The sequence below is a fragment of the Drosophila novamexicana genome, unplaced genomic scaffold (genome assembly GCF_003285875.2).
Source record: "Drosophila novamexicana strain 15010-1031.04,08,12 unplaced genomic scaffold, DnovRS2.1 tig00004560-arrow-pilon, whole genome shotgun sequence".
NCBI lineage: Eukaryota > Metazoa > Arthropoda > Insecta > Diptera > Drosophilidae > Drosophila > Drosophila novamexicana.
Window position 1 is genome coordinate 1,767,934 of NW_020825054.1, and position 27,577 is coordinate 1,795,510.

At 38.4% G+C, this 27,577-nt stretch overlaps 1 protein-coding gene across 15 annotated transcripts in view; it reads left to right on the forward strand.

Annotated features, from left to right (window-relative positions):
- Positions 1-27,577, forward strand: part of LOC115770671 (tight junction protein ZO-1) — a 111,193-nt gene that overhangs the window by 73,831 nt on the left and 9,785 nt on the right. For 8 of the 15 annotated variants that reach the window (XM_030716039.1, XM_030716048.1, XM_030716049.1 and 5 more), the window contains 4 exons: positions 17,922-18,091; positions 21,607-23,157; positions 23,215-23,833; positions 27,218-27,451. In XM_030716039.1, the coding sequence (XP_030571899.1) occupies positions 17,922-18,091; positions 21,607-23,157; positions 23,215-23,833; positions 27,218-27,451 (2,574 nt within the window). Of the gene's footprint in view, positions 1-13,914; positions 14,029-14,958; positions 15,186-17,921; positions 18,092-21,606; positions 23,158-23,214; positions 23,834-24,975; positions 27,452-27,577 lie in introns of those variants that run through there. The other 7 variants (XM_030716050.1, XM_030716052.1, XM_030716054.1 and 4 more) reach the window with 5 other exon arrangements.

Genomic DNA, 27,577 nt, shown 5'->3' on the forward strand with positions numbered 1-27,577 from the left:
AAAAATACAAAAAACAAAAAAAAACCTTGCTTAGGCAAGTTTTCTTCAGCTTGTGCCAGGCATCAATCACAATTTCACTGATAACATCGTAAACAAGCACGAAAAGCCATAAAAAATAGAAAGAAAAGAAAACCAACCACTTGGGAGCGCTGCCAATTAACATAAAGTGTATAATTTAACAAATATGCCCAGCACATGCGCCAGCTGGAAAGTAATCAAAAACAACAGCAAAAAACATCTAAAATTATATAAAAAGCCATTGCAACTAGGCGCATATGCAGCTGGACTGTCATTAAAATTTGGCGTTAGGCCTTGGGTCTTACACGGACCTGCTACTGCAGTCCCGCCCCTTGTCAGTCCGCTGCCCACCCTGACTTACTACTATCTGTGCAAAAAGTGGGCATCGAGTTAAAAACAACTTGTATTCATAAAATTTATGAAATTCCGAAAGTGAAACTTTTTAATGTTGACGTTTTCTGAAATGAATACCTAATAATAATCAGATGCAATCTTGTGATTTGTTAGTATTTATTATATATTTGTTCACTTAAATATATCGGATATATATGTTTGGTACGTATAAACTTAGATGTATATGAGATACCTTTAACGCAGCTCCAAACATTGTAAATTAAAATCTATATTTTTCGATACATAATATTCATCAATTGGTGTAGCAAAATAAGCATTGTAAATTCCAAGTCTCTTGGCTAGTCCTGTTCAAGAATATATATATTATATATATACCTTATTTGAGTTTTCAATGGGCTACGGTATGAAAATCGTAACAGTCAATTCTCTTAAGTATTTTTATTTACACAATTAGCGATTGCAAAGATTCTTAAGAACAGCACTTTACAAGACAATTGCTTACACGTTCCCATAGATAAAACGTAGAAGGGGGCAAATCTGGTTTGTCCAATAGCTCCCCTGCCAACACTATTAACTAGAGAAACTTGACATTGCTTGACCAAACTTGGCGCTGCTTCTCGGAGCTGACATTCACTTTTTATCGCGCTAGTGAGAGACTTGAGCGCCAGTTAATCGATAAAAAAGCAACAACAACAATCTTTATGTCACATTTTAAATAATTCATATGACTAATAATTGAATGGCAATAAATTCTGTGCTCATCAGTTAAATACCATTTTATGAAACTTTGCATTATTTTATGGGTAAAATCAAAATATTGCGAATAAATAACGATGAGGCTTTTATTTGACAGTATAGAAAAGAACACTTTAAGTGTATTTTAAGTAAACATATAGAAAAGCATAATGAGAATTGTAACTAGAAGAGTTCTTATGAGAGCTTGAGCCACGAGGATATTAGCAATACAGGCAAACATTTGCCTTGACTAGATCAGGTCAAATATTCTCTATGTGTCATACTTAAATTTTATATTTTTGTCATATTTATAAAGACGTTTTGAAGCACCTTAAGCCGCAATTTATGCGCACAAATGCGCAACACAAATCCTTTAAACCAATTTCTGGAAAGGCAGATGAAAAAGAAGAAAAAAAAAAACACAGAAATAAAGCAACAATTTAAAGCAAATACAATCGCAGAGTCACCATAAAGAATCTCTACACAGACAAATAAAAAAAAAAGAAACTGGTTTCACATGCTGCAAGCCATAAAAGAAGGTTCGATCCGCTCGAGGAGCAGCACATAGCTACACAAATATAACACACAAACACGAGTTGTGTGTGCCTTAATGTCGCCCTAAAAAAGGAGATAAAAAACTGCAGGGCTCCTCCAACTGATCTTTCATTAGTTGAGTTCCACTCAAAGATAAACGATTACACAAAGAGGGATAGAGAGAGAGAGAGAGCGAAACGAAAACAAAACGAAAAGAACAGAAACCAACTTACTTTGGAAAGAAAGAAAAAGTCTTTAGAATCAAGTCAAGTTGTTCAACTGGTTTTTTTTCCAGGGTATAGACGTTTGTATAAACCGGCCCCAGGCTTGGCGGCTCGCCCTTTTGCCGCACCGCACTTTGGAGACTACCGCCCCGCCCGCCCTGACATTTGAGTACTCTTCTTGTGCTCGCAGATGCGGGTGTGGGTTTAAAAATTGTTGTGAGTGTGTGTGTGTGTGTGTATGTACGTGTTTGTGTGTTTGGCTCACAAGTTCGCTTAACACATTGATTTATATTGGTAATTTAACGCCATTATTTTGCAGCTGGGCTCCGGCTCTCGATTCGAATGTTATCTAACAGGCCGTGAACTCCAACGATCAAACAATTGAACAATCCCCAGCTCTTTATCGATGGGTTATAGGAATAGAGTCAGCGCCACAGACATGCATTGGGCCCAGCCCAGTTGCACCATTCAGGCAATCATGGCTGGGCCTGGCCATGAAAGGGAGCTCGACCCGAGCTGCCGTTCCACGCGCTGGTTGCCATGTTAATCTTCATAATTGTTTGGCATGCCAGCGGAACCCTTTGGAATATGCTGGCATTGCTCGATTGAGCCGTAAAATTGTTAATTTAGCTACTGTATTGTGTTGGTCACGTGATCTTAAATTGCTTCGCTCTTTTCCTCTTTAATGGATTTGGGGGTTTTTGCACTAATTTGCTAGTCAGGTAATTAAGTCCATGATTGTTTATGGAATCTTAGTGCAAAACTGGTAATAAACTGCGATTAACTCTTTGATATAAATCTTGGTTATGCAAACGACACATAGGCTCAATTTTCCAAGGCCTATTATTATTATTATTATTATTGTTATTATTATTATTGTTATTATTATTATTGTAATTATTATTATTATTATTATTATTATTATTATTATTATTATTATTATTATTATAATTGCTATTATTATTATTATTATTATTAGTATATTAATCAAAATTAAATGTCAGAACCTTACAAAATTATAATTAAATTAGTTAAATAAGTATTATAACAGAAAATGTCGATTGGTCTTAAAGCATACAATATTGGAAAAATAATTATGCATACAGAAATTACAACATTTTTACTCGTAAAATATTGCAATTTTTCTATTTATAAATTCGATTTTCAGCTTATAGAAATATTCTAGTTTTTTAATTTTAATTTATGTACATAAGCTAATACTAAATTTACTCTTTTATTGCCAAACACTCATCGAAAATATCAACAATGGAAGTTTTTAGTTATAAGAAACTCGAAGCACCTGCATTTTCTTACAATATAAGTGATAAACATAAGATTTCACCTTCAAATATCACTTAGGAAAAATGTCGTTCGACTTGAGCCACTTCTCAGGCCTAAAAGACATTTTACAACCTGCCGCCGCCATTCACAAAGTTCACACAATATGTATTTACTGAAACGAGCTTATTAACAGCGATTTATTAGCATTTTGAAATGGAAATCGAAATCTATAGCGACAATCTCGATTATCTCGAACTGGAACTGAAACTGAAACTGAAATAGAAACTGGGCCTTGCTAAACAGTTAAGACAAAAGCTGAGCTGTCTGTGAGCTGAGCTCTACTCAGCAAGTTTTCAATTGCTGCTGCATAGTTTAGCTACATTTACCAGATACAAGATACGAAAACGTGTAAACTGCGTTCAAACTACATTTGCTTGCTGTTTATTATTATTTTCTAACACACTTGCAGAGCTGGGCATTAAGATATTGTCACACAATTTGTAACGGTATAAAGTGTTTGTTAAAATCTAAATAGAAGGCAAAAGAATCGCATTTTTACGTGAAACTTTGCTCTCTGGTATATACACACTATTGTTAATTATACTATAAACATTGTAATTAATAATGAATGCATTTTACAAACATAGAATGTTACTTTATCTTTCACTTCATAGCTGAGAATTGGCGTGTTTTCTCGCTTCCAACCTTGGGGCTGACGCCTAAATCTTTTAAGAATTTCGAAATAACAATATTCAGCTGCAAGTGTATTCAATCTTCGACACTACACAGATTCCTCTTCTGCCTTCTTGTGTCTACCACAGTCCAAGAAAAATGTGGTTGCCGAATGTGACGGCATTTTTGTGTGCGGCTCCTGAGCCGCTAAAAGCAAGACTCGTTTGCTTACGAAACCATCGACAAACCACCGGACAAACTACTGCACAAATCCAAGTTACTGGCACAACAGACACATAAAGATAGGCAGACAGCAACAACAACAACCAACAAAGCGCTCTAAAGTAGCAACAACAATATGTTGTATGCAGTTGATTAGGAAATGAGCTGCAACACATTCGAAATCATGTGTGGACCCATAAACGAGTATCTTTAAGATACACGATTCCATGTGCATACCGCACCCAGTTAATAAAGACGCAAATTCCAGACAATTGATTCATAATGCAGCGAATAAAAAACTAAACAGGTTTTTTCATGCCCCCCACAAATATTTGCATAAGACTTCAAAAATTCTCATCTCTTTGGCAATATCAATGTAATTCTCAGTTCACATCAGATCAAGCAGAACCATCAAGCACATTCCTAAGTTCTCATTTTTTTGTATCGTATTTTTTTCAGGTATTCATTTATTGCCATATTAAACACCTGCCAGCGCATTTGAGTGGCATTTGTGTCACGCTGCGGTTTCTGCGTCTTTTGCTTTAACTACTTTATTTATATTTTTTCATTTGCATTTATTTAATACGCCCTTTGTCTTGCCCAGAGTCACAATGACTGCCGCCATAATTCATTATAGCCAATCAAATGAAGTTTGTTTTTTCTTTCATTTTATTTGTACTTACTTGAAATGCATTCATTGTTCATACCATATTTATTTACAATTTATTCGTGTGCTTTGGTTTTTTTACAATTGTTTGTATACGCTTTTATATAAATTCATTGAAATTGAAAACTTTTGAATTTCACTATCCAGCCAAGACAGAGATTGATAATTTCTTGTTGTTTACTCAGTGAAAAGAAATTCCATTATAGAATTTCATTTCCAGTAACTGAAAAACACAAAAATTTCAATTGAATTGTACATCAGTGGCACAATTATTTCAGAAAGTTTCTGGCTTTTCCACTTAAAAATAAAATAGAAATTTTTAATTGTAAATGTCATCTATGTCATCTATACTTGTATGATTAAGAACATCGAGACAGTGAAAGTTGCAAAGAGAAAGAGTCTGTTGCGTATATTTTATTGATTATAATCAGAAGAAAAGCTTGGGAATACTTTCAATTTTAAATAAATATAATATTTTAAAATATCTTAACATGTTACAATTTTATATGATTTTTCCGTTACTCGCTTCACATGGCACGTCAATTGGACGCCATTGTTTTTCCATCGCATCGTTAGGAAATCTCGTTTTTCACACCTTCAAATTTGTTTAAAGCGCAGCTTTGTGTGTTTTGCGTGGGCTGTTTGCCGCCTTCGATAAATTTAGTGACACACTTTTCCACTCAAATGTCAAAGTTTAATTATTCGATTTTTTGGGGCCACAAACTAATTTAGCTACGCTCTTTTACAATATTTAAAATGTAGAATCAATCGACAGTTGGAGGTTAAAGTTTTCAACCTTTCACTCTCGCCGTACGTGAAAGTTTTTGGGGATCCCATTTAATTCGTTAGCACAACTCGAAGCCAGCTAACAAGCAATTTGATATGCAAATCAAACGGAGTCTGAATAAAAGATTAGCCAGCCATCTGAACAGAACAGACCTTTACAGCAATTTAGACCAAAATGATTGCGTTCGTTCTGCGAATTCAAAATGTAGTATGCTCCCTTATTTAGTTCGCTCTTTTCTCGCATACTAATTGCGACTCTTGTGAATTTCATTTAACATATGAGCTTATGCTGATTTCTGGCTGACCCTCTCTTGTACAGCCACATTTGAATACAATGATTGAATGCTAAAGCTGTTCATGATTCATCGTCGTAGGAATACAAAAGGTTTAAATAAAAAATTAAAACCTGACATTCAACAATGTGCTCGAGTTGAATTTCGAGCTGAAAATATAAACACGAATAAAGACTGAATGGTAAAGGTATTATTATACCCTTGCCCAGGGTATAAGTCTATAAGTCTATATATTTATTTCTTTCAGTATTAACTCAGACAATTGTTTCCCCATTTTTGAATAAGTTATATATAGCTGGCATAGAATCCATTAACTGATAATTACATAATTTTACAGTTTACGTTACGCTAAGTATCCATAGGGTGACTTCAAGGGTATTCAATCTTCGGCAAGCCGCAGATAATTACTCGTTCTTCATTTTTAACGAATTAATTACATTTGATATGGCATACCGCGACCGCATTCCTTGGCATTTTTTTTACTATTTATAAACTGTGGATGTTTATGTTTATTATTATTACCATAAATATTTTTCATAATAATGTAATTATTTAAATTTTGCTTCTATTTCTTTGCAGGTGAGTTAAATGTTCAATTTAAACAAATCGCAAGCCCCTAGGGCATATTCGTGAGTATAAAATCTTCATTCGAGCAGTGCCTAATTGGCCTGGCCCTAAGTGCCAGCCATCGCTTGGACATGTGCCCCATTAGGGAGCTGTAATAGTTGGGCAAAAACAATTTTGAGCGACAGCGACAACGACAGCCCAACTAGGGCTTCATATGCGAGCGTACTCAATCTATCCATCTATCTATCTTTAGTTAAGCCCACACTCTTTTTGGTTCTCTGGCTGTTGCGCTTTTTATGGTCGTTTTTCATTTTCCAGTCGAATGGATGGCAACTTTTATGTAACATGGCACTTAATTGCATGTGTTACGGGTACATATCTATATAAACATACATATTATAGGTATGTGCCGCGTACCCACGGAATCATTGAGGCGTCTAAAAACAACAAGTTAACTATTCTATCTCTTTCCTTCTGCCTCTTGCTCGCTTTTACACTCAATATCTAATGATATAATGACAGTCACATTGCCATCAACACGTTGTTAAACTCCAGGGCCTCTGGCAATGCATAAAACTGATGCATACTACTGCTTGGGTATTATAATCTCTGAGAAATATTTGCGCAAAGCCTTATTCCAATCGATATCAATTATTTGTTTTGCCTAAGTGACACTGCATTCATGCAAATTGCTCTTAAATCGATGTGTGGGCTTTTAATAGAGTTGCCGTCGTTTTTATACTCTAAACCCATTGAAAATACGTAAAAGAGGAATGATGATTTTGTGCAAATTTATGTAACGGGCATAGGGCAGCAACTCTGACCCCATATAGTAAATAAACGCTTGATCAGAATGACGAACTGAGTCGATAGAGTACACGCATACATTTTTGTGCTAGATTTCGGCCTTCAAAGTTTCATACAGACCACACCATAAACACTGAATTTGCTCAAGAACGAATTTCGCATAATGTGCGGCTAAGGGAGGAAAAAGCACGATTGATTCGCAAAGCGTTAAAGTATGACTTTTGTGTATGCACGTATATGTTAGAAGACAGAATGTCAGCAGCTAGGCGCTCTTTTCAGGGTATCTAGCAGTCGGCCAATGCCGTGTCGTTCACTCTTTCTTGTTGCAATTGTCGTTGCCGTTGTTACATAGTTTGCATTACAATTCAGAAAATAAAACCATAATCACAAATGAATTTTTTAAATATATTTTATACCTATTATTATTGATCGAGTGCCACAAAGCCATTCGCAAACGCAAGCGTGGGTTTCTCTAGAATCCAAAACCACTTTGGTTTTGCTCGGCTTAAAAACAAAACCTGTCGCGCTGTAATTAAATGCTTAATCAATGCAAAATTGTCAGGTCTTTAAGTGAAATTATTTTTGTAATAAATTAAATGTCAATAATACTCCAGATAAACGCTGCTGCCATTTTGATTGAATATAGGTTAAATTTTTTGTCGTTTTAATCAGAACAAACAGCAAAATTTGTTCTCTAATGGAAACAGTTTTTTCGGTAATTTCTAAATTTGTTTATATGAAATAAATATTTAATAGAAAGTTCATTTCCTGTCTTTTAAGCTTATTTAAAACACACTTACAACTAAATTGATGCACAATAATGGCATGTTTTATATAGGAGAGTTAGTATAATATAGGAGTTATTATAAAAAAGTACAATAGAATTGAATGGAATAATAATATGTTATTTATTATTCATGTTACTTATTATTTTATAACTAATTATTATTTAATTCATCATTTTTGTTTTGCCTTTTTCTTGTTCAGCATCTTGGTTCCACATTCCCAAAAGAAATCAGTGCAGTTAGTGATTGGAAAAAGTAAAATTATTGGGATACAGACACGTCGTACTTTGCATTTTGCATGTTTCTTTGTTATTGCACTTCACAAGCTGCTTGTCATGTGCCCATTTTGCTTCATTTTTGTAGTCCTTTTGCTGGCGCTGTTGTTTGCCTTGGAAAATTACACACACTCATTTGAAAATGTTTACTTTTGCATACGAGTACGCCACTAGAAACGTGTTCCGTATCCCGAAGCCCGTATCCCGTTTCCTGTTTACATTTCCTACTCTAGTATCAGGTCGCACAAAATGGAGTATGTGATGTTTGCTAAGGGCGATGGGTGGATTGTATGTGTGCGTATGTGTGTGTGTGTGTTTGTGTGTGTATGTGTGTATCTTGCACAACACACCGTGACAAGTGAAAGGATCTGTGAACACGTATGAGTTTTTTATTTTTCATTTTTCCTGTCAACGTCTAAAAAGACTACTCAGCTTTCAAGCGCCAATGCCTGAGAAAGTTGTTGACATAGGTTTAAAGGGCTTAAAGTGCTGCTACAATGGGTTATTACCAGTAACTTGGGTCTATATTAACAGCTTAATTAGCTAGAGTAAAGTGTGGGCATATGATTTTAAAAGTCAGTTAGCATGCTTTAAAATTTAACTTTCCTTCACTTGAATTCTTCCTATCAGTTTAATTTATTTCTTTTAATATAGCTATAAATAAATCAGAAAATTAATTACTTCTATAAAAAGATTTGGTTATATGCCAAAATATATTGACCAAACATCGGGCTGTACTACTTACTATATCATATGGTTCTATAGGAGGAAACGGCAAATATTAAAGATTTTGTGTAAGCAACCGTTTTTGTTTTTTTTCATATCTTAACCAAAGATGGCATTTACAAACATCACTTATTGCCTTAATCGTTGCCATACTGAAGAGCCCTCATTTCTTGTTTTTTTTTTTTTATAATTTTTCAATATGAAAAATCTTTTCTAATCTCAGTGAATCACTATGTTGACCATTGTGTGAGATTTGATTACTCATTCGTTTTCAAAAGAGAATACAATCTGGGGTCTGCCCAGCGTCTGCCTAGCTTAACTACTATCACATTGACCCTAAGAATGATAAGTTGAAAAACGTTACCTACTTGCACTTGAGGCCAGTCCATTGCCGCTCTTTGCGCCTCTCTGCGTGCTCAAGAAATGGAACTGCGCAGATAGACAGAGACTCGCCTCTAGCGACTCGAGGTACTTGAGGTACTTTCCCCGTGCCGTTGCACGCATGCGCACCATAACTCAAACACATGAACCCGACAACCGGCCCGACTTTAGGCTTTACAATTTTCACTCGACTGCACTTGGAAATGTGACCCAGCGGCGTCGGCGTCGATGGCCCCTCGACGCATGCCTCAGTGCTCAGTGCGGTATTTTTGTTTTTTTTTTTTCTTTTGTTTTTTAATTTTTTGTGCCTTCCTCTTTGCCTAATTTATGAAATCTGAATATCTAGAGTTTTGTAGTTCAAGCACGTACCACGCACGAAACGAAAAATGTACTCGACACAGAAATGGGCATAGAAATTCTTTTCGAATGGCAACAAATGACCAAAACACTATCAACCTACTGGTATCTGCCAGATACACACATTTTACATTGAAGCTCTCCGATTTATGCATATTGCAAGGACCTCTTGGGCAGGGCATAACATAAACACGTCGCGCCGGCATAAAACTCGTTAAATGCTCCCAAATGGGACCTGCAGCAGCAGACACTCTACACACAACATGCAACATTGCGACACTTGCCACGCCCCAAGCCTGATGGGCGTCTAAAGGACGTGCCAATCGACAATATGCAAATGCTGTTATTGAAATGCTCCCCCAAATGGCCGCGTCAACGCCATTCCCCAATGCCAGTTTAACTTCATTGCTTCCGTATCCTCGCTCCCGCTGCTTCCGGGCTGTTAATCGCCGCAGACGGTCGTTTGTCATACGTGACCGACAGGAGAGCAAAAACTCAACCTGTTGTCACTATTCCCAAAACAACTTGCATTCTTTCCTACTCCGGTATGAGCAGCAGTATAAGAATTTACAAGCAACTTTGAAATCCAACATTAGGGGATATACCACTTTTTCACAAATACAAAAGCCAATGTTGGTCTCTGATCATTTTGTGTATCAATTATAATATTATTATGAGAGAACAGTACTTTTGAGCCAGAACCCTCCTTGTGTTATATAAATTTCTCATCTGACTAAAAAAATTTAGCCAAAGACCGTTCTTAAGCGTAAATAGAGTTATATTTTAGTTTTGCTAATTTCAGGAAGTATATGTATGTATTTTCTAACTCTTAGAAATTCGCCAGTCTTTTCGTATGTAAGAACATTTATTAATTTCACTAAAAAAAATAGGAACATTTTTTTGTTTCATATTGAAAACATACTTTTAGCGCACATTCACTAATATACAAATACTAAGGATTTGAATATGCCCTTTATAAAAACAGGTATTCTGGAGCCGCGAGTACGACATATCTTTAAAAGTTGTTTATATTTGCACTTGGACAACGAATAAATACATATACTCACATGTACATATGTATGCGACAACTTTTGGTTAAGTTATAACAATTTTAAGATGTGTTCTTTCTATGCCCAATATCCTCTACCATTCGAAAGCTGTTGAATCAAAAATATTGAAAGACGAAATGAAAAATGGAATAAAATATATATATATGTAGCAGCTTCAAGGAATAGTTGGTAAAACTAACTACTGATATTTTCTTTGATAGTTAGCAATACGCGAATTTTTACTCGATTCTGGTCGTTTTAGAACAGAGTATCTCGCAGTGCGGCTAGTTGCCGCAACATTTTTGCTGTTTAATAGCCAGACCCGTTAAAACAACCCTTGAGAGAGAAAGAGAGGACAGAATTTGCAACCAAATGTTAACGCTTGATTGCATTTTAGTGTTGTGCACCAAAGTCAATTGTTTATCAATTGCGTCTGCATGGAAACAAAACACTTCCCCAGAGGCCATTCGAAATGGTGTGGAACGTGTTGCGCTGATTGTAATCCACTGTTGTGCCTGTCTAGACATGTTCATCTTCGTCTGTGTGTTGTCTACCTGCAAGGGTAGCCCAGGGTTGCCCCAGGGCTCAAAGACCCTTTTTAGGATTGCTGCGGCTACCTAAGGCGTCGCCCGGAAAATGCCTGAGAAAAGTGTACAGCAACCAAAACGAAATAGATTAAAAAATCATTAGCATGTTGAAAAATTGCATAGCGCTGGGAAAAATACCAATACAAGAAGGGAAAAGGTTAAATCACTGCAGGAGGTGTCGAACGAATTAAGGAGATCACTTAGAACGCGATTCTATCTTGGATGCGGTGTATCTACGATTGGGCATTCCTTATGATGACCTGACCTCACACTATCTGAAATAGTATGGCTAAGACAGTTTTACATTCATGCAGCATGCATGTATACCTTTTAAATGGGTAGAAAAGGGTATGTACAACTGCCATAAATACAATCTTTCATCTTTTCTAAAAAAAAGTTACTAAAATGTCAGAAATTAATATATTTTTAAAAAAAATTTTTAGCTGTGTAGTTGCGGTTTGTTTTTATGCGAGGGTAACATTGCGTCATGTCTTAAGGTTTTCTTTTTAGACAATGATGCTTGTAGTTGTCTAAACGAACAGCAAATTCAATATCCATTAATGCAATTCAATATTCTGAATTCCAACAATATTGTTTTTAGCATACCGGGCCAGGACTGGCTATCAAAGAGAGAGTTTATCTGTGTGTGTTGAGCTACTATCGGCTGGGCATTGTTTTTTTTTATTTTTGGCACGAAAACAAACGCTTTTGTGAACCCTCACTTCACACCAGAATAGAGCAACAACAACTACAATAATATGAATTTCTACTTTATAGAAATTCCAGACAGTCTCGGTATAGTCAGCATTGTTAGCATAATAGTTGGTATTGGCATAGGAAATGGCATCGGCTCGACATCGGCATCGACTCGACTCGAGTCGTTTACATTTTACATGAAAAACGGTCGACATCGTTGTCGTTGTGTTGATAGAGTGGATCCATTTAGGAGTGGTAACTGCCTTCACGATTTGCTTTTCATTTTGCATAAATATGCGCGAATGTCAGTTGCAGTCGCTGTCGCAGTCGCTGTCAGCGAACCCCCATTGATGATGGTGATGATGACGATGATGCGGTGACGACTGTCAAGAGCTAGTAAATGAATATCTCTGCATACTTAATACATACATGCATGCATACCAAGCATACATATATATTTAAACATATACACACACGAGTTCTCACCATGACACTTATGAAGCTTTGTCTTTAATTCATGAAAGTTTTTGCTTAGCTTGCATATTTTCATTTGGCGTCTAAAATGTACTTCATGGAATTTTCGCTGCTTACTTCAGATACACCGATCCATAGATACAGATACATACAAATTGAAAGCTACTGCCCTTGCAATTGCGACTCTCTTATTTCGTAATGGAGATCTTTTGCTTTGTCTGTTTGTCACTTAAAGCGTTTAATAAGCACTCACTTGATTGAATTAATACGTCAAGAAGTTGCCTTTGTGTCGCTGATCCGGGCTCGGATCGGTGCGGGCGCTTAATTGAATTGAAGTTGCCATTTAATGCGCATCAAGCTCTGAACTTTTCAACTTTTGCCTCTTCAAGTACTTTTCCATTCACCATTTAATCTCAGAAATTGCATTTGTTCAGATGCATCCGTTGTAATGTATGTGTCTTGAAGGTTTTAAACATGGTATCCACAGCATTTAAATGCATTACTCAAACTGTAGATGAGAAGTTAAAATCAACATTAACATTTTCTTTAAAATGTTTATCGAAAATCTTCAATTGAATAGTAATCTTATAAATAAGTTTTGTATTAAACTTTCTTTTATTGATGATATTTAATTACTATTATTATTTTTTGTTTTATTATTAGTCGTGTTTTTATTATTGATTTTATTACTATTATTATTATAATATAGTAGGTAAATATACTCTTTTATTCACGAAATTTAAATGAGTCTATTAAATCTGGCAGGAAAGCTCATTCAATTTGGATATACATTGTTTCCTTAGATACAAAACACAATTTAATTGATCTGCATTTCAGTTTATGATGAAATTCCATAATCCATCTTCATCAGTTCAAAGAGGATGCACAAAAGACAAGCTGTTCTTTTTTTCTATCAACTTCACAAGGAGCCTCTTGTTTAAAGCATTCCTTATGAATTCCAAGCTCGTAGCTATGTATGTATGTGTGTACCTGTGTAGGTTCCACAGCGTTAGGTTCCACGGCACGACACGGCAAACAATCTGAAAATCTCTTTTATACACAGCTTTATCAAATATTGCTCTGTTTACTTTCGTCGCTTTGTTTACATTTTTGTGTTCGCTGCCGCTTTCCGGCCTCAATGAACAAGCGGGCTGAACATACATACATGCACACACCGATACAAATGCATCTAACAGATAGGGCAGCACAACTTCACAGATACATGTCGAGTCTGTCGAGCAGCAGCAGCTACTGCACGCCGCTCGCTTTGTCTGGCCTTTATTCGCCTGTTTGTTTTGTGCTTCGCCTTTATCAGCTTCGTCTGTTGCTTCGCTTCGCTCTCCGGTTTTGGATCTTGTGACTGGTGGACGGCGACTGCCATCCACAATTGTAAAATAGTTTCGAAGCGTGTTTCAAGCCGTCAACGTCAACGGTTGCCGCGAGCGGACTGCGACGGCGCAAGCGACAACGACGCGAAGTATCTGTAAGATACTCGTACGAGCGCAAATACCTAGCTAGTAGAGCTACATCTGTGACATGTAAATGTTAATTAGTTGGCCAGCTGCCCAAATAGCAACTCCGAACCATACAAAATACAATTCAAATGCTAATCGAACGTTAAAGCTTATGTGAACCCAGCGGATTACTCACTACAGCGCTGCAGCGGTGTCCAGTGAAGCGCAGCTGCAAGGCGCGAGCATTTCACTTTCGGTGCATCCAACAGATACTTGCAACTGCGCTCCAAATTTGCAAAGCTTTTCGGTCATTGGCTTTTCGTACTGTTGTGTGTGCTCCCTCAAAATGTACCTTAGAAGACAATGCAGTTGCTTTCATCAAAAGTAGATGCGATCACATTCGAGTTACTTGTCGTAAAAAGTATCTTAAAGTGCGTGCGAGCAGCAATTAGCATGTAATTTCGTGTGTCTGTGTTAATTAAAGCCACCTTGGCTAACCACAGCCAACACCCCTAAACGCAAATTACCAAAAAAATGTATACATAAAAATATAAATTTATGTTAAACAGCCGAAAAAGTCAACAACAAGCGTCTTCGTATCTGTGCGCTACCGGATGACGCGTATTGAGATATTCACCAGAAAATAATATGCAAATACAAGTCGCCGGTCGCCATATGCTGTTAAAAATTCCTGAATAAATTTAGTGCTTCGTCTGGAAGTTAGTTGTGAGCTGCAGCTAGTGTAAAATTTATTTATAAATCATTAGCTCAGCGGCAAAGTGCAATTAATTATGCAATATTTGTGCCCGTACTTCATATAACAATTGAAAGTGACATCAGCTTTGGCTGCTGTTGTACACTCTTGATTTTGAATCAATTTGATTTCGTTTTGTATTTACCTGTTGTTATTTTTATTTTATTTTTTATTTATTTACCTATATCGCGTCGCGCGTCTGGTTCGATGTATTCATTTTTAATGCAAACAATATTTTGTTTTGGTTTCGTTTCTTCAAGTGCCTATTTGCGTGTATTCATATCTGGGCTTTTATCGCTAAGTAAACAAGTGAAACATAAGTAAAAGCCAAATAAATATGTCGCACAATTAAAAATTAAATGCTTCAGTTAATTACTTTGACTGGCTCAAAGTGCGTAAATTGTATAAAAAACATTTTCATTTTCAACAAAAACATCATCACAAATTTACAATGAAGTTTCCGGATTATGTGCCAAACAACATGTTGGTAAGCAACAGCAACAAAAAAAAGTGTTTAGACCAAAACCTAACCCAAGTATGTGCCTGTGTGTGTGTGTGTGTAGTTTTTCTTTATAATTTAATTCGTTAGACAAAATTAAATGCTCTATAAATCAAGTTGGTGTGTCTGAAATGATGAATAAAGCCCAGCCATGCCCAGTTAAACCATCAGAGTTATTTTTATGAAGGTTGAGTTACATAAAAGTTGGCGCTTGGAATTTTTGAAGAGCTTTAAACTGGTAGAACACGCTCGTATGGGAAACCAAAAGCAGTGTCTACTTGTTAACATAATTGCTGACCGATGAGAACTAAAGATAGGACTGGTATTTTAGATTAAATATTAGGTCATTAAGCAGGCAGAAAAAAGAATTAAAGATAGTTAAAATTAATATTGACTGTCATTTAGAAATTCAAGGAAGTTTCATGCTCGCTGTAGAAACAAACTATTGTAAAGTTTAAAAGAAATATATCGATATATTTTTGAGCCCACAAATGTTAAGATCAAATAAATATTCTAAATATTACTTGTTTTCTATTTTTCTTAGTTGCAGTTATTGGTTGCACCTCCTTTTGTGTAAATCGAATGAGTTCTTCTAATTAGCTTCTAATTATTGCCTACTTTTCTATTTACTTTAAAATTTGTTGACCTTCCTATTTATCGATGTGTAAAGCGAATGTGTAAAGCGAATTTTATAGTTCAGTTTCCATTTGTATTGCACAAAGTCTAGATTTTATGGAAATATTGCAAATTTAATATTTTATGCGCACATGAGAAGTCATAAATCTTGTCTGTCTCATTAGGGCTATGCTCTCGCTTAACACGCGTACCATATAAATAATAAATTACATTCAAAATACTTCAATGAAATGAGCTGATCCCCAATAAAATGCTCACATAAACAAAACTACAAAGAAAGTATAATTTCAGCCGACCACCCCCCGCTCCCCCTACCCTCTCGCAAACCAGTCGAGTTTTCCGCACGCCTTCATTTTAGAGCACATCATTAAACTTCAGGCTAATTTCACTTGCAATTAAGTTAATTTTAATTTCATCGCCCCGCTCCGCTTGAAGCGGAACTCGGTCACCATATGAGAGTACCTGCCATATGTGTGCATGAATAAATCTATATAAATCTTTTTTGTTTTTTGTTTATCAGACAAGCCAAGCATAACATTTGAATGAAACTCAAAGACAGATGAAAAAACTAAAAACTAAACTTGCTTAATACATAGTTCAAGCAAATGCGTTTTATGCTAATTTAAGGATAAGTCCCGTTTCTGGGGAGCGGGGAGGGCACATTGCATCTAAAATCTACACCTGCAAACGTTATAAAAAAATAAATATTTATAACTTTGCATGTGCCCACGCGACCGCTTGGCTGAGCCCAACAAATTCTTTTTTAGTTAATTTTTGTTATGGCATCAAGTTTTTTATTTTTATTTAGGCACACGTCTAGCGCAGCCCACGTGAAAATATATATATTTTTTTTTGTTTTTTTGTTTCTTGGCAACTGGTTGCAAATGGGGTTTCGAAATTGGATGCGACTACTCGTAACGCTATTTATTTATTACAAATTTTTTGTTTTTTCTTGGCGCCCACCTCTGAGTTTAGTGCATGGCTTTCGCTTGATTCGGAATGAGGGATTGGCACTCTGACTGAGAGACTTAAAATTGATTGCAGTGAATCAGAGTGAATGCAACCGAATGATTGCCATTGGGCAACTCAACAACAACTCAATGGGACTTATTTTTAATTGATTTATTTTTGTATTATTGGATTTTTGTACTGATTGAGATCTAATTGACTTACCAGGCCAACTCCGACAAATAGCTGTCTGATGGCTTTCAGGGTTGAGGTTCGCATATAGAATCGACAAAAAATGATGCCACCCGCAGCGAGTGTAAATGGAATTTACGAGTCGTTAAGTCAAAATCAATTAATTCCTCATGGCAGGTGTTGCAGTAACAGTTTTTGTAAAACACTAAGCTAAATTGTGTTGAAATATTTAATATGTCTGCATGAGTGCATTGAAAATATAATTTTTATTGAACAGACATAATCAAGTTTCAACAAAGAGAAAGTCAAGAATTCTATATAGTGTATAGAGTGTCAATGAATACGAGTATTTATCTTTATTAAACAAACGGCAAAATCACGGGAACATTTTTTGTTAAAATTCTCTATTTTAATATTTATTGTGCATTCTATATAACTTGGTATATATTTCATTTAAAGCAAACAAGAGTTTCAGTATTTTTGCTAGTAGTTTTCTAACCTGAGTTAATCATGAAAGTTATTAAAAATTAACTTGACTATTCACAGCATAAGTCTATTATAACCACTAGGATGTACCCTTTTCAGCAATTTTTCTATTAGCCATAAAATCTGTCGGGTCTTAAAATTAAATTTAATACATTCTTACTCAAGCATGGCTGTGTAAATTGTAAAACGGAAGTCACATGTGTGCACTTCCGCCTCGTAAGCATATTTCGTTGCAACGCTCGGCGCCCATCCTTAACAAATTTCAATTAAAATTTATTTAAATAAATGAAAGAAAAAAATGAGAGAAAGATAGAGAGAGAGAGAGCGCGCGAATGAGAGTTGTGAGGGTACAAGCAAATCGCCGTATTCCTCATTTCTCTTTTGCATTCACACATTTTTTTATTTATTTTTTTATTACAATACCTTTTCAATTCCCTATTTTTTCTTGTTTTGCCTTTGCAGGGCGATCGCACCACATGGGAGTATCACACAGTTTCGGTGACTCGAGTGCCCGGCTACGGGTTTGGCATTGCCGTTTCCGGTGGACGTGATAATCCCCACTTTGCCAATGGAGATCCCTCGATTGCAGTCAGCGATGTGCTTAAAGGTGGACCAGCCGAGGATCGTTTGCAGTAAGAACATAAATCTAAATATGTATATCTATGTAACTACACCAACCCAAAGAAGCGACTCACTAGAACCCAAAGTGACTTGGCAAATATCATATGGGAGTATTCGAGCCCGCCAGCTGCTGATAATTACGTACTTATAAGTCCGAATCTGATGTGTCAGCTGTTGTCGCTGTCGGGGCAGGAAATTAAGTGTTGTGTTTGAAATGTTTAACATGCTGTTTCTTTGCTTTTAATGCGCCCCTATATGATGCGCCCCACTTTAAGTCAATTTTAGACATTATTTTGCATAAATAACTAAACGCAAACTTTGCATTTCCTATTCATCGAGCGATCATGTAAATTTCTAAATAGACAACTGTTAAGGATTTTTTTTCCTTGAAAATTGAAGATCAATATGAATATCAATATTTAGTATCTTAGATTAAAGATGTCCTATTCAGCAAGTACAAAAAGAGTACTCAAAGTTCCCTCAGTTCTCAGTAGATAATGATTTTATTTGTAAATCATCAAATTAAACAATATCTAAACATTTTCGGCCATCACTTGTATTACGCCACATAAAAGTATATATTTATCTAAAATCAGATTAAATTTTTTATCGTTCCTAACATCCGTAGGTTCAAGCAACCCCCTTTAAATATTGAAGTATCTAATATAAAATGCTCAGCACGCCGCGACGGCTTGCATTCATAAGTCCAGCAATTGACAGAGCACCTCACAGCTGACATCGTTAATCTTGTGCTTAGAACTTTAAATAAAACCCAACAAATTCCAAAAAGCTTCAAAACTTCAGATCACGTAGCAAGAGCCTTCGTATAATTAAACCAAATGCGTTTTTGGTTTTGAGGCACAATTGCCACAGCTCCTCTGGCTCTTTTTTCCGCGGTGTGTGCTGATAATAAAAATTCCAAAGCGTTTTTCAATAGAGGCGACGCGGCGGGAGAAGCAAAGCAGAGCGACCTGCTCAATGACGTTTCGTGCTTGTGTGATTAAATACTTGTCATAATCTTTTTTCCAACGAAACTATTTACACTGCGAAGAACAATTTGAGTTTGTCTACCTGGCAACCAGCCAGCCAGCCAGCGAGCCAGCCTGGATTGCAGCAATTGTAAAAGAAAAACGAAAAATCCCGAGAATAGAGCTCAAAAATATTTGTGCGGCGGCGACAAGTGTAAATTACGTGCAACATAAAAGGCCGCAGCGGACTTTGCCGGCCGGCTGGCTAGCTGACAGGCGGACCAGCTCTTGCCTGGCCTCAGCTGCCAAAACATGTGAGCTGCTCGCTTGGATGTGAGCTCAAGCTGAAGTTTCACTGTTATTTCAGCTGGAATGTTTGCCCATCACATACTTTAGCTGCGCTTCATCTATCTACTTGCAAACAGCTTTTTGCTGCTGCCACTGCCGCTGGTGCTTCTTCTTCTTCCTCTTCTCTTTTGCCGCATTTTTGAGCAGCTTAAATGCTTAGGTGAAGTCTTTGGCCTGTCAACGGAAAGTAAAACGCGGCACAGATCCTCCAGCGCGGCTATGGACGCTTTATGCGCGTCTTAGACATGTTAATTATGTCGGCACAGACATGCAACTTCCATCATTATCATTATCATTTTTCTGCTCACACACACTCAATTACTTATATATATTTATATATATATTTATCTATAGTCATGTACTATTTACTCTAGTATACCCTTGTAGAAGGTATTATAAGTTTACAATAAAATGTGTAACGCACAGATGGCATCCTCCTCATCGACAGCCTTAACTAAGTTCTGGTGTGAACATTTTTTTTGTACATCGAGATTTCTTTACAAAGCTCACTATGCTCCTTGCATATGAGTCAAATATTATCAATATCGGACTACTATATCATATACATATAGTTCTATAAAAAGAGTTATTTTTGTACGGCAAACTATTCTGTTTTCAAAAATATCTTACAACAAACTTAGCAATGTTGAGCCTGATTATTATTCGCACATATTCATAATCCATGTCAGCGTATTTAATCATCGGCGCGCCAAAGATAGACCCACTTTCTTGTTTATACTTTTTTTCCGAGTCATACTCTTAGGTTCCGTTCCAAGAACAGTTTGTAATTGTTAATATAGAACTGAAGTACCATATACGTATATATTGGGTAGGCACAGATATGCCTGTATTGTTCCCTTGAAATACGCAATCTGCTTAGACGCCCCTATATCACGATCATTACCTCATTCCCTCTCATCTCTCTTTCTCTCTTTACCGTTCATTTGACGATATATTGTATCCGTGCATAAGCCGTGTGTCTAGTCATGTTAGGCACAGACAATTGTCTGTTTATTAGCGTATGACTCCGATCCGTGCATAACCTGATTTCTCTGTGACATGTAACCAGATATTGAAGTATTCACCATTGACGTTTGCTATACTCTACACACTATGCCAGCCTCGTATTAGCCAGCTATTTATGCCTTTAAGCGTTCTTTTTAGCGTTTGCTACCGTGGACTTCGTGGATTAATTATAGCTTATAGACTAATGACTGTATAAAGATCCGATTCAGATTGGCTGCTGCCACGACAAGGCTGCCTCCCAATGACCCGCAACTGGTTGTAGCACAAATCCATATCGAAAGCCAGTCACGAATTGGACTTATGTTAGTCCAAAGGTTCGACACATGCTTCAAGTACAATCATGGTAGCTTAGACTACGATTCTTAAAACGTTTGCTTACCTGTGATCATTTTCTATTGATTTCTTAAAAGTAGCATAGATAATGAGGTGACGAATGAAATATGACCATGTACATTTAAGATCTATGAAAGAAGGCTTTGCTACTATTCTAACCTTTAGATTTATCTTTCCTTGGGCTTTGCTTATAAAAGAGAATCTGTCTCTAAGCTTTTAAAATAACGTTGTTGGAATAATTAGTGCTGTAATAAAATAGAACATTTTTGTTAACGTAAAATTATGCAGGTAGTTCAGTCAAGTATTTTGCTTTTGGGTCTTGATAATTATCATAAGATATTAAGAAAATAATGTGAAATTAAAATCGCTTTAGGATAAAAATCGGATTGAATTTTTTCTGACGATTTGAGCTCTTAACACACATCTTTTTGGTTTTTAATAATAACAAATTCAATAAAACGGCAAAAATGTAAATATTTCTGCCGGAGTTTAATTCAAGTTGAGAACACCACTTTCCCCCAGTAGCATATTGAATTTTCAAATCTCCGTCTTTCTGCTCACTTTCGACCCAAAAGAAAGCTACAAGAAAAGTTCAGCATCGTATAAGTTTACGATTTGGGATCTACTTTAGTCACCGTTGAGTCAGTCAATCCGCATTAACTCTTTTGTATATATAGATTGAGGGTATGTTGTATGTATTGAGTTATATATTCTCCAGTCTAACCTCTTCACTGTATATATTTAATTGTACCGTAAAATTGGCAAATTTCTTATGTATTATAATTCACATTTTATTCTAATTTATTTTAACCTATCTTCTAAATTTCTTACTCTCTCGTTTGAACTTTCAGTGTGAACGATCGCATTATCACTGTGAATGGCGTCTCGCTGGAGAATGTGGAATATGCCACCGCGGTGCAGGTGTTGCGCGACAGTGGTAATACGGTCACACTGGTCGTGAAGCGTCGCGTTCCGCTGAATGTGGCCGCAACGAATCCCGCACAGCATCAGCACTCGCACAGCATGAGCTCTGTGGGCCTAGGACTGACCAATGGCAGTGGCATGGCCAGCAGTCAGGCGCCCAGCGCCGCGATGTCCAGCATGAGCCAGCCGAACTCGTTGAACTCCTCGCTGGTACAGAACGCGGGCAGCGGTGCCCAGCCCATCAAGGTAACGCTGACCAAAGGCAGTAAGAAGGACGACTACGGCATTGTGCTGGGTTGTCGGCTGTTCGTCAAGGAGATCTCGACGAAGGCGCGCGACCAGCTGACTGCCAATGGCTATTCGCTGCAGGAGGGCGACATCATAACGCGCATACACAACACCAATTGTGCGGATAACATGAGCCTCAAGGAGGCCAAGAAGATCATCGATGGCTGCAAGGAGCGTCTCAATCTGGTCGTGCTGCGCGACATCACCAACCAGGCGGCGGCAGTCAATCAGCTGAACAACTCGAGCCATCAGCAGACAAATGCGAATCTGTATGCTACACATCAGGCACAGGTTTCCAGCTGCAGCAATAATCTGGATGATGCATATCTGCCCGGTGGCGCCAGCTACTCCTCACAGAATCTTTACGTGCAGCCGCCAACGCGCACCTCCAACGGGCCCAGCATCAATGGCAATGGACTCAGTGAGGAGAAGAGCAACCTAACGCCACGCGGACGCTCACGTGGTCCGCTCATTGACGGTGTCTCGCTGCAGCAACTTGACAGGCCCGTTACGCCCACCAATGGAGGGCGTGGACGTGTCGATGAGCCGCCAAGGCCGCCACCACCGCGCGCCGCCCAAGAGGACTTTTACAGCTCGCGACGACAACTGTACGAGGAGCGGCAGAGCGCCGAGCCGCGTTTCATCTCATTCCAAAAGGAAGGCAGCGTTGGCATTCGGCTGACGGGCGGCAATGAGGCGGGCATCTTTGTGACCGCCGTGCAGCCCGGCTCACCAGCCTCGCTGCAAGGCCTCATGCCTGGCGACAAGATACTCAAAGTGAACGATATGGACATGCACGGCGTGACGCGCGAGGAAGCGGTGCTATTTCTGCTTAGTCTGCAGGATCGCATCGATCTGATTGTGCAGTACTGCAAGGAAGAGTACGACGAAGTGGTGACCAATCAGCGCGGTGACTCGTTCCACATCAAGACCCATTTCCACTGCGACAATCCCTCCAAGGGTGAGATGGCCTTCAAGGCGGGCGACGTGTTCCGTGTCATCGACACGCTGCACAATGGCGTCGTCGGCTCGTGGCAGGTACTCAAGATCGGACGCGGCCACCAGGAAATGCAGCGTGGTGTAATACCAAACAAATCCCGTGCCGAGGAGCTGGCTACAGCTCAATTTAATGCCACCAAAAAGGAAATGAATGCCAATGAATCACGCGGCAATTTCTTTAGACGTCGCCGGTAAGTCGTGCTCTGCTCTCAAGAGACTTGTTTTACTTATCCACACTCTCTTAACAGCTCCACACATCGCCGCTCCAAGAGCCTCTCCCGCGAGAACTGGGACGATGTCGTCTTCTCGGACAGCATTTCCAAGTTTCCTGCTTACGAGCGCGTCGTTCTGCGTCATCCCGGCTTCGTGCGTCCCCTCGTGCTATTCGGTCCCGTCTCCGACCTGGCCAGGGAAAAACTTGCCAAAGACTTCCCGGACAAGTTCTGCACACCGCTACAGGATGATGACAAGACAAACAGCAACAACAATGGCAGCGGCAACGGCAACGGCAAATGCCGCATTGTCCGCTTGTCCCACATACGCGACATTATGGATCGAGGCAAGCATGCGCTGCTGGACATAACGCCCAACGCTGTCGACCGGCTCAACTATGCACAATTCTATCCCATCGTTATATTCCTCAAGACGGACAGCAAACACGTGATCAAACAGCTACGCCATGGCCTGCCCAAGGCGGCGCACAAGAGCTCCAAGAAACTGCTCGAGCAGTGCCAGAAACTGGATCGCGTCTGGTCACACATCTTCAGCACACAGATTGTGCTGAACGATGAGGAATCCTGGTACCGCAAGCTCCGTGACTCGATTGATCTGCAGCAGAGCGGCGCCGTCTGGATGTCCGAGTCTAAGGTGAGTTCAACTTGCAACCACCTCTCTATCTCATCACAGGAACAACTTGTTGTCTAGTGTCTTGTGTAGTCTAGTCCTAAGTTTATGCAAGCATCTCAAGTAGCTTTCATAGTGTCGATGTCGATGTCGTTTTGTCGTGAATATCTAATCATAACATCAAACGTAACATGATAATTGAAATTTAATTACGATCTTCTCGGTGTGTGCTTAATTGTCTGGTGATGGGGCTGATCGAAACAATTTTTGATAGACTACTCTCAGGAACTCCTGTTCAAAAACTTTTATATTTCGCCAAAACGGTTGTAAAGTTATAATTTATGTTAGCACAAGATCGGGAAAAATATAAAGTAGATGGTACTATTCAAAGCTCTTATAGCCAGAAATATTTTATTTTTTATTGATAAAAAAATATTATCACACTTTTAATTAAATTGATAAAAATAACCGGCTTTAGGTCACATATTATTTAAATTATTTATTCTACGAAGTAACAAACTCCTAGTCTAATTTTTCTCGATCGTAAATGTTGACAAATACCTTTCCCTGTATTGGGCTATATTTTCTGCCTAAGAGCCGTTCAAAATCTACAAGTTCATTTTCTTATAATATAAGCTAAAAAAAAAAAATTAACAAAGTATTGAACAGGCGCATTAGAGCTATGTTGAGAACACCTTGGCGATACTTTCTGTTAAAAGTTATTCACATTAAAGTAGACATAAAGCGGGCCCCTTTTAAGTTAGTACAATAAAGAGTACAGTGATCTCTCGGAAATGAAAGGGCTTAAGTTGCATGGATACTCTTTGAAGGAAAAACAGTCAAACATTTTTAAGTTTTAGTTTTCTAAATAATCTTTATTGTGGATTTTAGATTCTAGAAATGTTGACAATTTTTTTTTAATAATAACTGTAATTTTGACAACTCCCACACACGACCTGAGCCAACTTAAACTTGACTTTAACTAATTTTAATTTAATTAATAATTCTTTAATTCTCTTTATCTACAACTGGTTATGGTCAATATTCTAATTTTATTTTCTAACAATTTTTTCCCCGTCTGAAACACACCAACACATCACACATACCACCCTAAAAAAACACACACACACACATGCATTAATTCAATAAAAACTCAATGTGAGCAGCTTCCCGAATCCCCAACCGAAATGCTATTCCCACCCTATATAGCACAGCCTTGCAAGTTCGCCTGCTGTCGCCCCACTTCAATCTCGGTGCCGCGCTATAATGGGACGCGGCTCAGGCGCAACTCCTTTTCGCTAATGCCATTTAACGATTGCACGCTAACACCGCCGCCACGCCCACCGCCCGTTAGCTATGAGCGAGGTCCATATATACACGCTAGCTTAGCCTCGGCAGACAACCAAAAGCAGCAGCAGCTGCAGCCGCGTAGTCGCCAGTCATTTACCATGGTGCCCGTTCTAAAGCCCGCCTCCTCCATGCCGGGCAGCAAAGGTCACCTGCTGGACGGAGGCGGAGGCATTGAGAGCGCCTCTGTCAATGAGGATGCCAGCTCACAGTACCACAGCTCGCAGCCCAATTTACTGAGCAGCAGCAGCAGCTATCTCTATTTGAACAGCGCCCTTCATGGCGAGCGGAGCGGTCATCGTGTGCCGACAGCTGCCGCCTGCTTGGGTCGTCGTGCCGTCTCAATAGAACGCCGCACCACGCCCTACTACTACCACGAGCTGCTACAGAAGAACGTATTCGATTCGAGTCTGAATCTGTTGCAGGACAGGGAGAAGAACAGCAATTCAAAGCTGGAGGCGGCCGGCTCAGCCACCAAGGCGCCAACTGGCGCTGGCAGCGCCGCTGTGGGTGGCAAGCAGGCAACCCCCGTCGCCAAGCCACAGCAGCGGCTGCCCGGCGGCAGCGTCAGCAGCGCCAAATTGGCCGCTGCCTATAGCAGTTATGCATCCAGTAGTGATTTGCTGTGCAATGGTAACAGCAGCAGCGCCGGCACCTTGGTCGATGATGGGGCAGACGAGGCGAGCTTTGGGGTGACGCCGACCGCTAGATCTTTGAACCTGGCCTTTAATAATCTATCCAATCAGATCGCCAATTTGAATAACTTGAGCAGCAACAACAACAACAACAACAACAACAGCAACTACAACAATCATAACAATAACAATGCGGATTCCAATAAAAATGTGGGCCGCAGCAACGAGTGCATTGCATGAGATTCGTTGTTAATCTAGTTGCCTGTAAAACTGCATGTAGTTGTTTTAACTAAATCGAAATTATATCTGAGTGTTCATTTAATGTGTGTTTGTGTCTGTACATATTTGTGTGTAGTTAACGCATGCAGAAATCATTAACAACAAAACGCCACTCGTTGCAGAGTAAATGCTACTGGTTGATAAAAAAAACTAGCTGTATCCAATATTGAAAATAACTTTTAAACACAGCTTATCAAAGTTGCTGAGCACAAAGTGGCAGTAAACAGGGTTGAAATGCCTAAAAAAGCTAAATAAGTTTCAAATAGCAGCTGTTTTCGGCCAACAATCTCTGAAAATATCCCGATTCTGCTGGCTAATAGCTAACTTACAACCTTTATTTTAAATCTAAACGCAACGAGTGGCCCTCAAAAACACATCCACATCCACATCAACATACATACATACCTAACACAACTATATACATACAAATATTTATATCTCACATCTACTCGTATCTTCATAATATTAGCTTAAGTCTACGCAAAAGAATCGCTCGCTTTATAGCTAGAGTGATGTATTTTTTTGCTTTTACCATATACCAAAAATATTTTATATCAAGTTGCTAACTAAATGTTTATCGTTTTCATTTGTTTCTTTTATTTACATACAACAAAAACCAAATCAAAAACAAAAAAATACAATACATCATCATGGTCATTTCCTGCTTAATCATCCCGTTAAACACGACGCATAATAATCAACAATTATCAAAAAAAAACCTCAACACAACACCAACAATTATCAACAAATAACGAAATACTCAACAAATGTCCTCGTCCAAAACTAAAAACAAAAACAAAAAAAAAACAATTATCTTGTGTTCGTCCAAAAAAAAAACTATTATTATATATTCAATATGCTTGGCAATACAAATGAATTTCAATCGAACGTATCAATCAAACAATCATACATACAATTTGCTATGTTTCATTTACGTTTATTGTTGCTGTTTTACTATCAAAACAAAAAATACAAATCGTTGGTTGCTTTATCCTGATAACCGATAACCGACAACAATTAAAATTGCTCCCGCGTTATTTTTTTGCAAAACTCTTGAATATCGCTAATTAAACCAATTCAAAATTAAATTAACTTGACTCCGCTCCGCTCCTAACGTGCCTTCATTTAACAAACTACAAAACCCCAGCCCGTCGAATCCCTCTCCGATGATTTCCTATTCCCCATGACCACATCCCGTTTATCGTATGCATCAAGTCCCGAATCTGATTTGGAGCTAAGTCCCGGGCCATCCGCATCATTGTCGCTTGGCAATTTGCCGCAATTGGTTAAAGCGAGCTCAGATCCATCGATTGCCACTAACCAGGATAACTTGGATAGGGATAGAGACATAATTGGTGAAGGACTACCACCTCCATATACGGTAAGAGGTCCAAACAAGCCCAACGTAATTCTAAACATTACGAGCATGCACCCCACTAAACACCACTCAAGTGCCCCGATGCGGCCAGCTCAGGCCCTCTAATATATCATACATATATCCATCGTA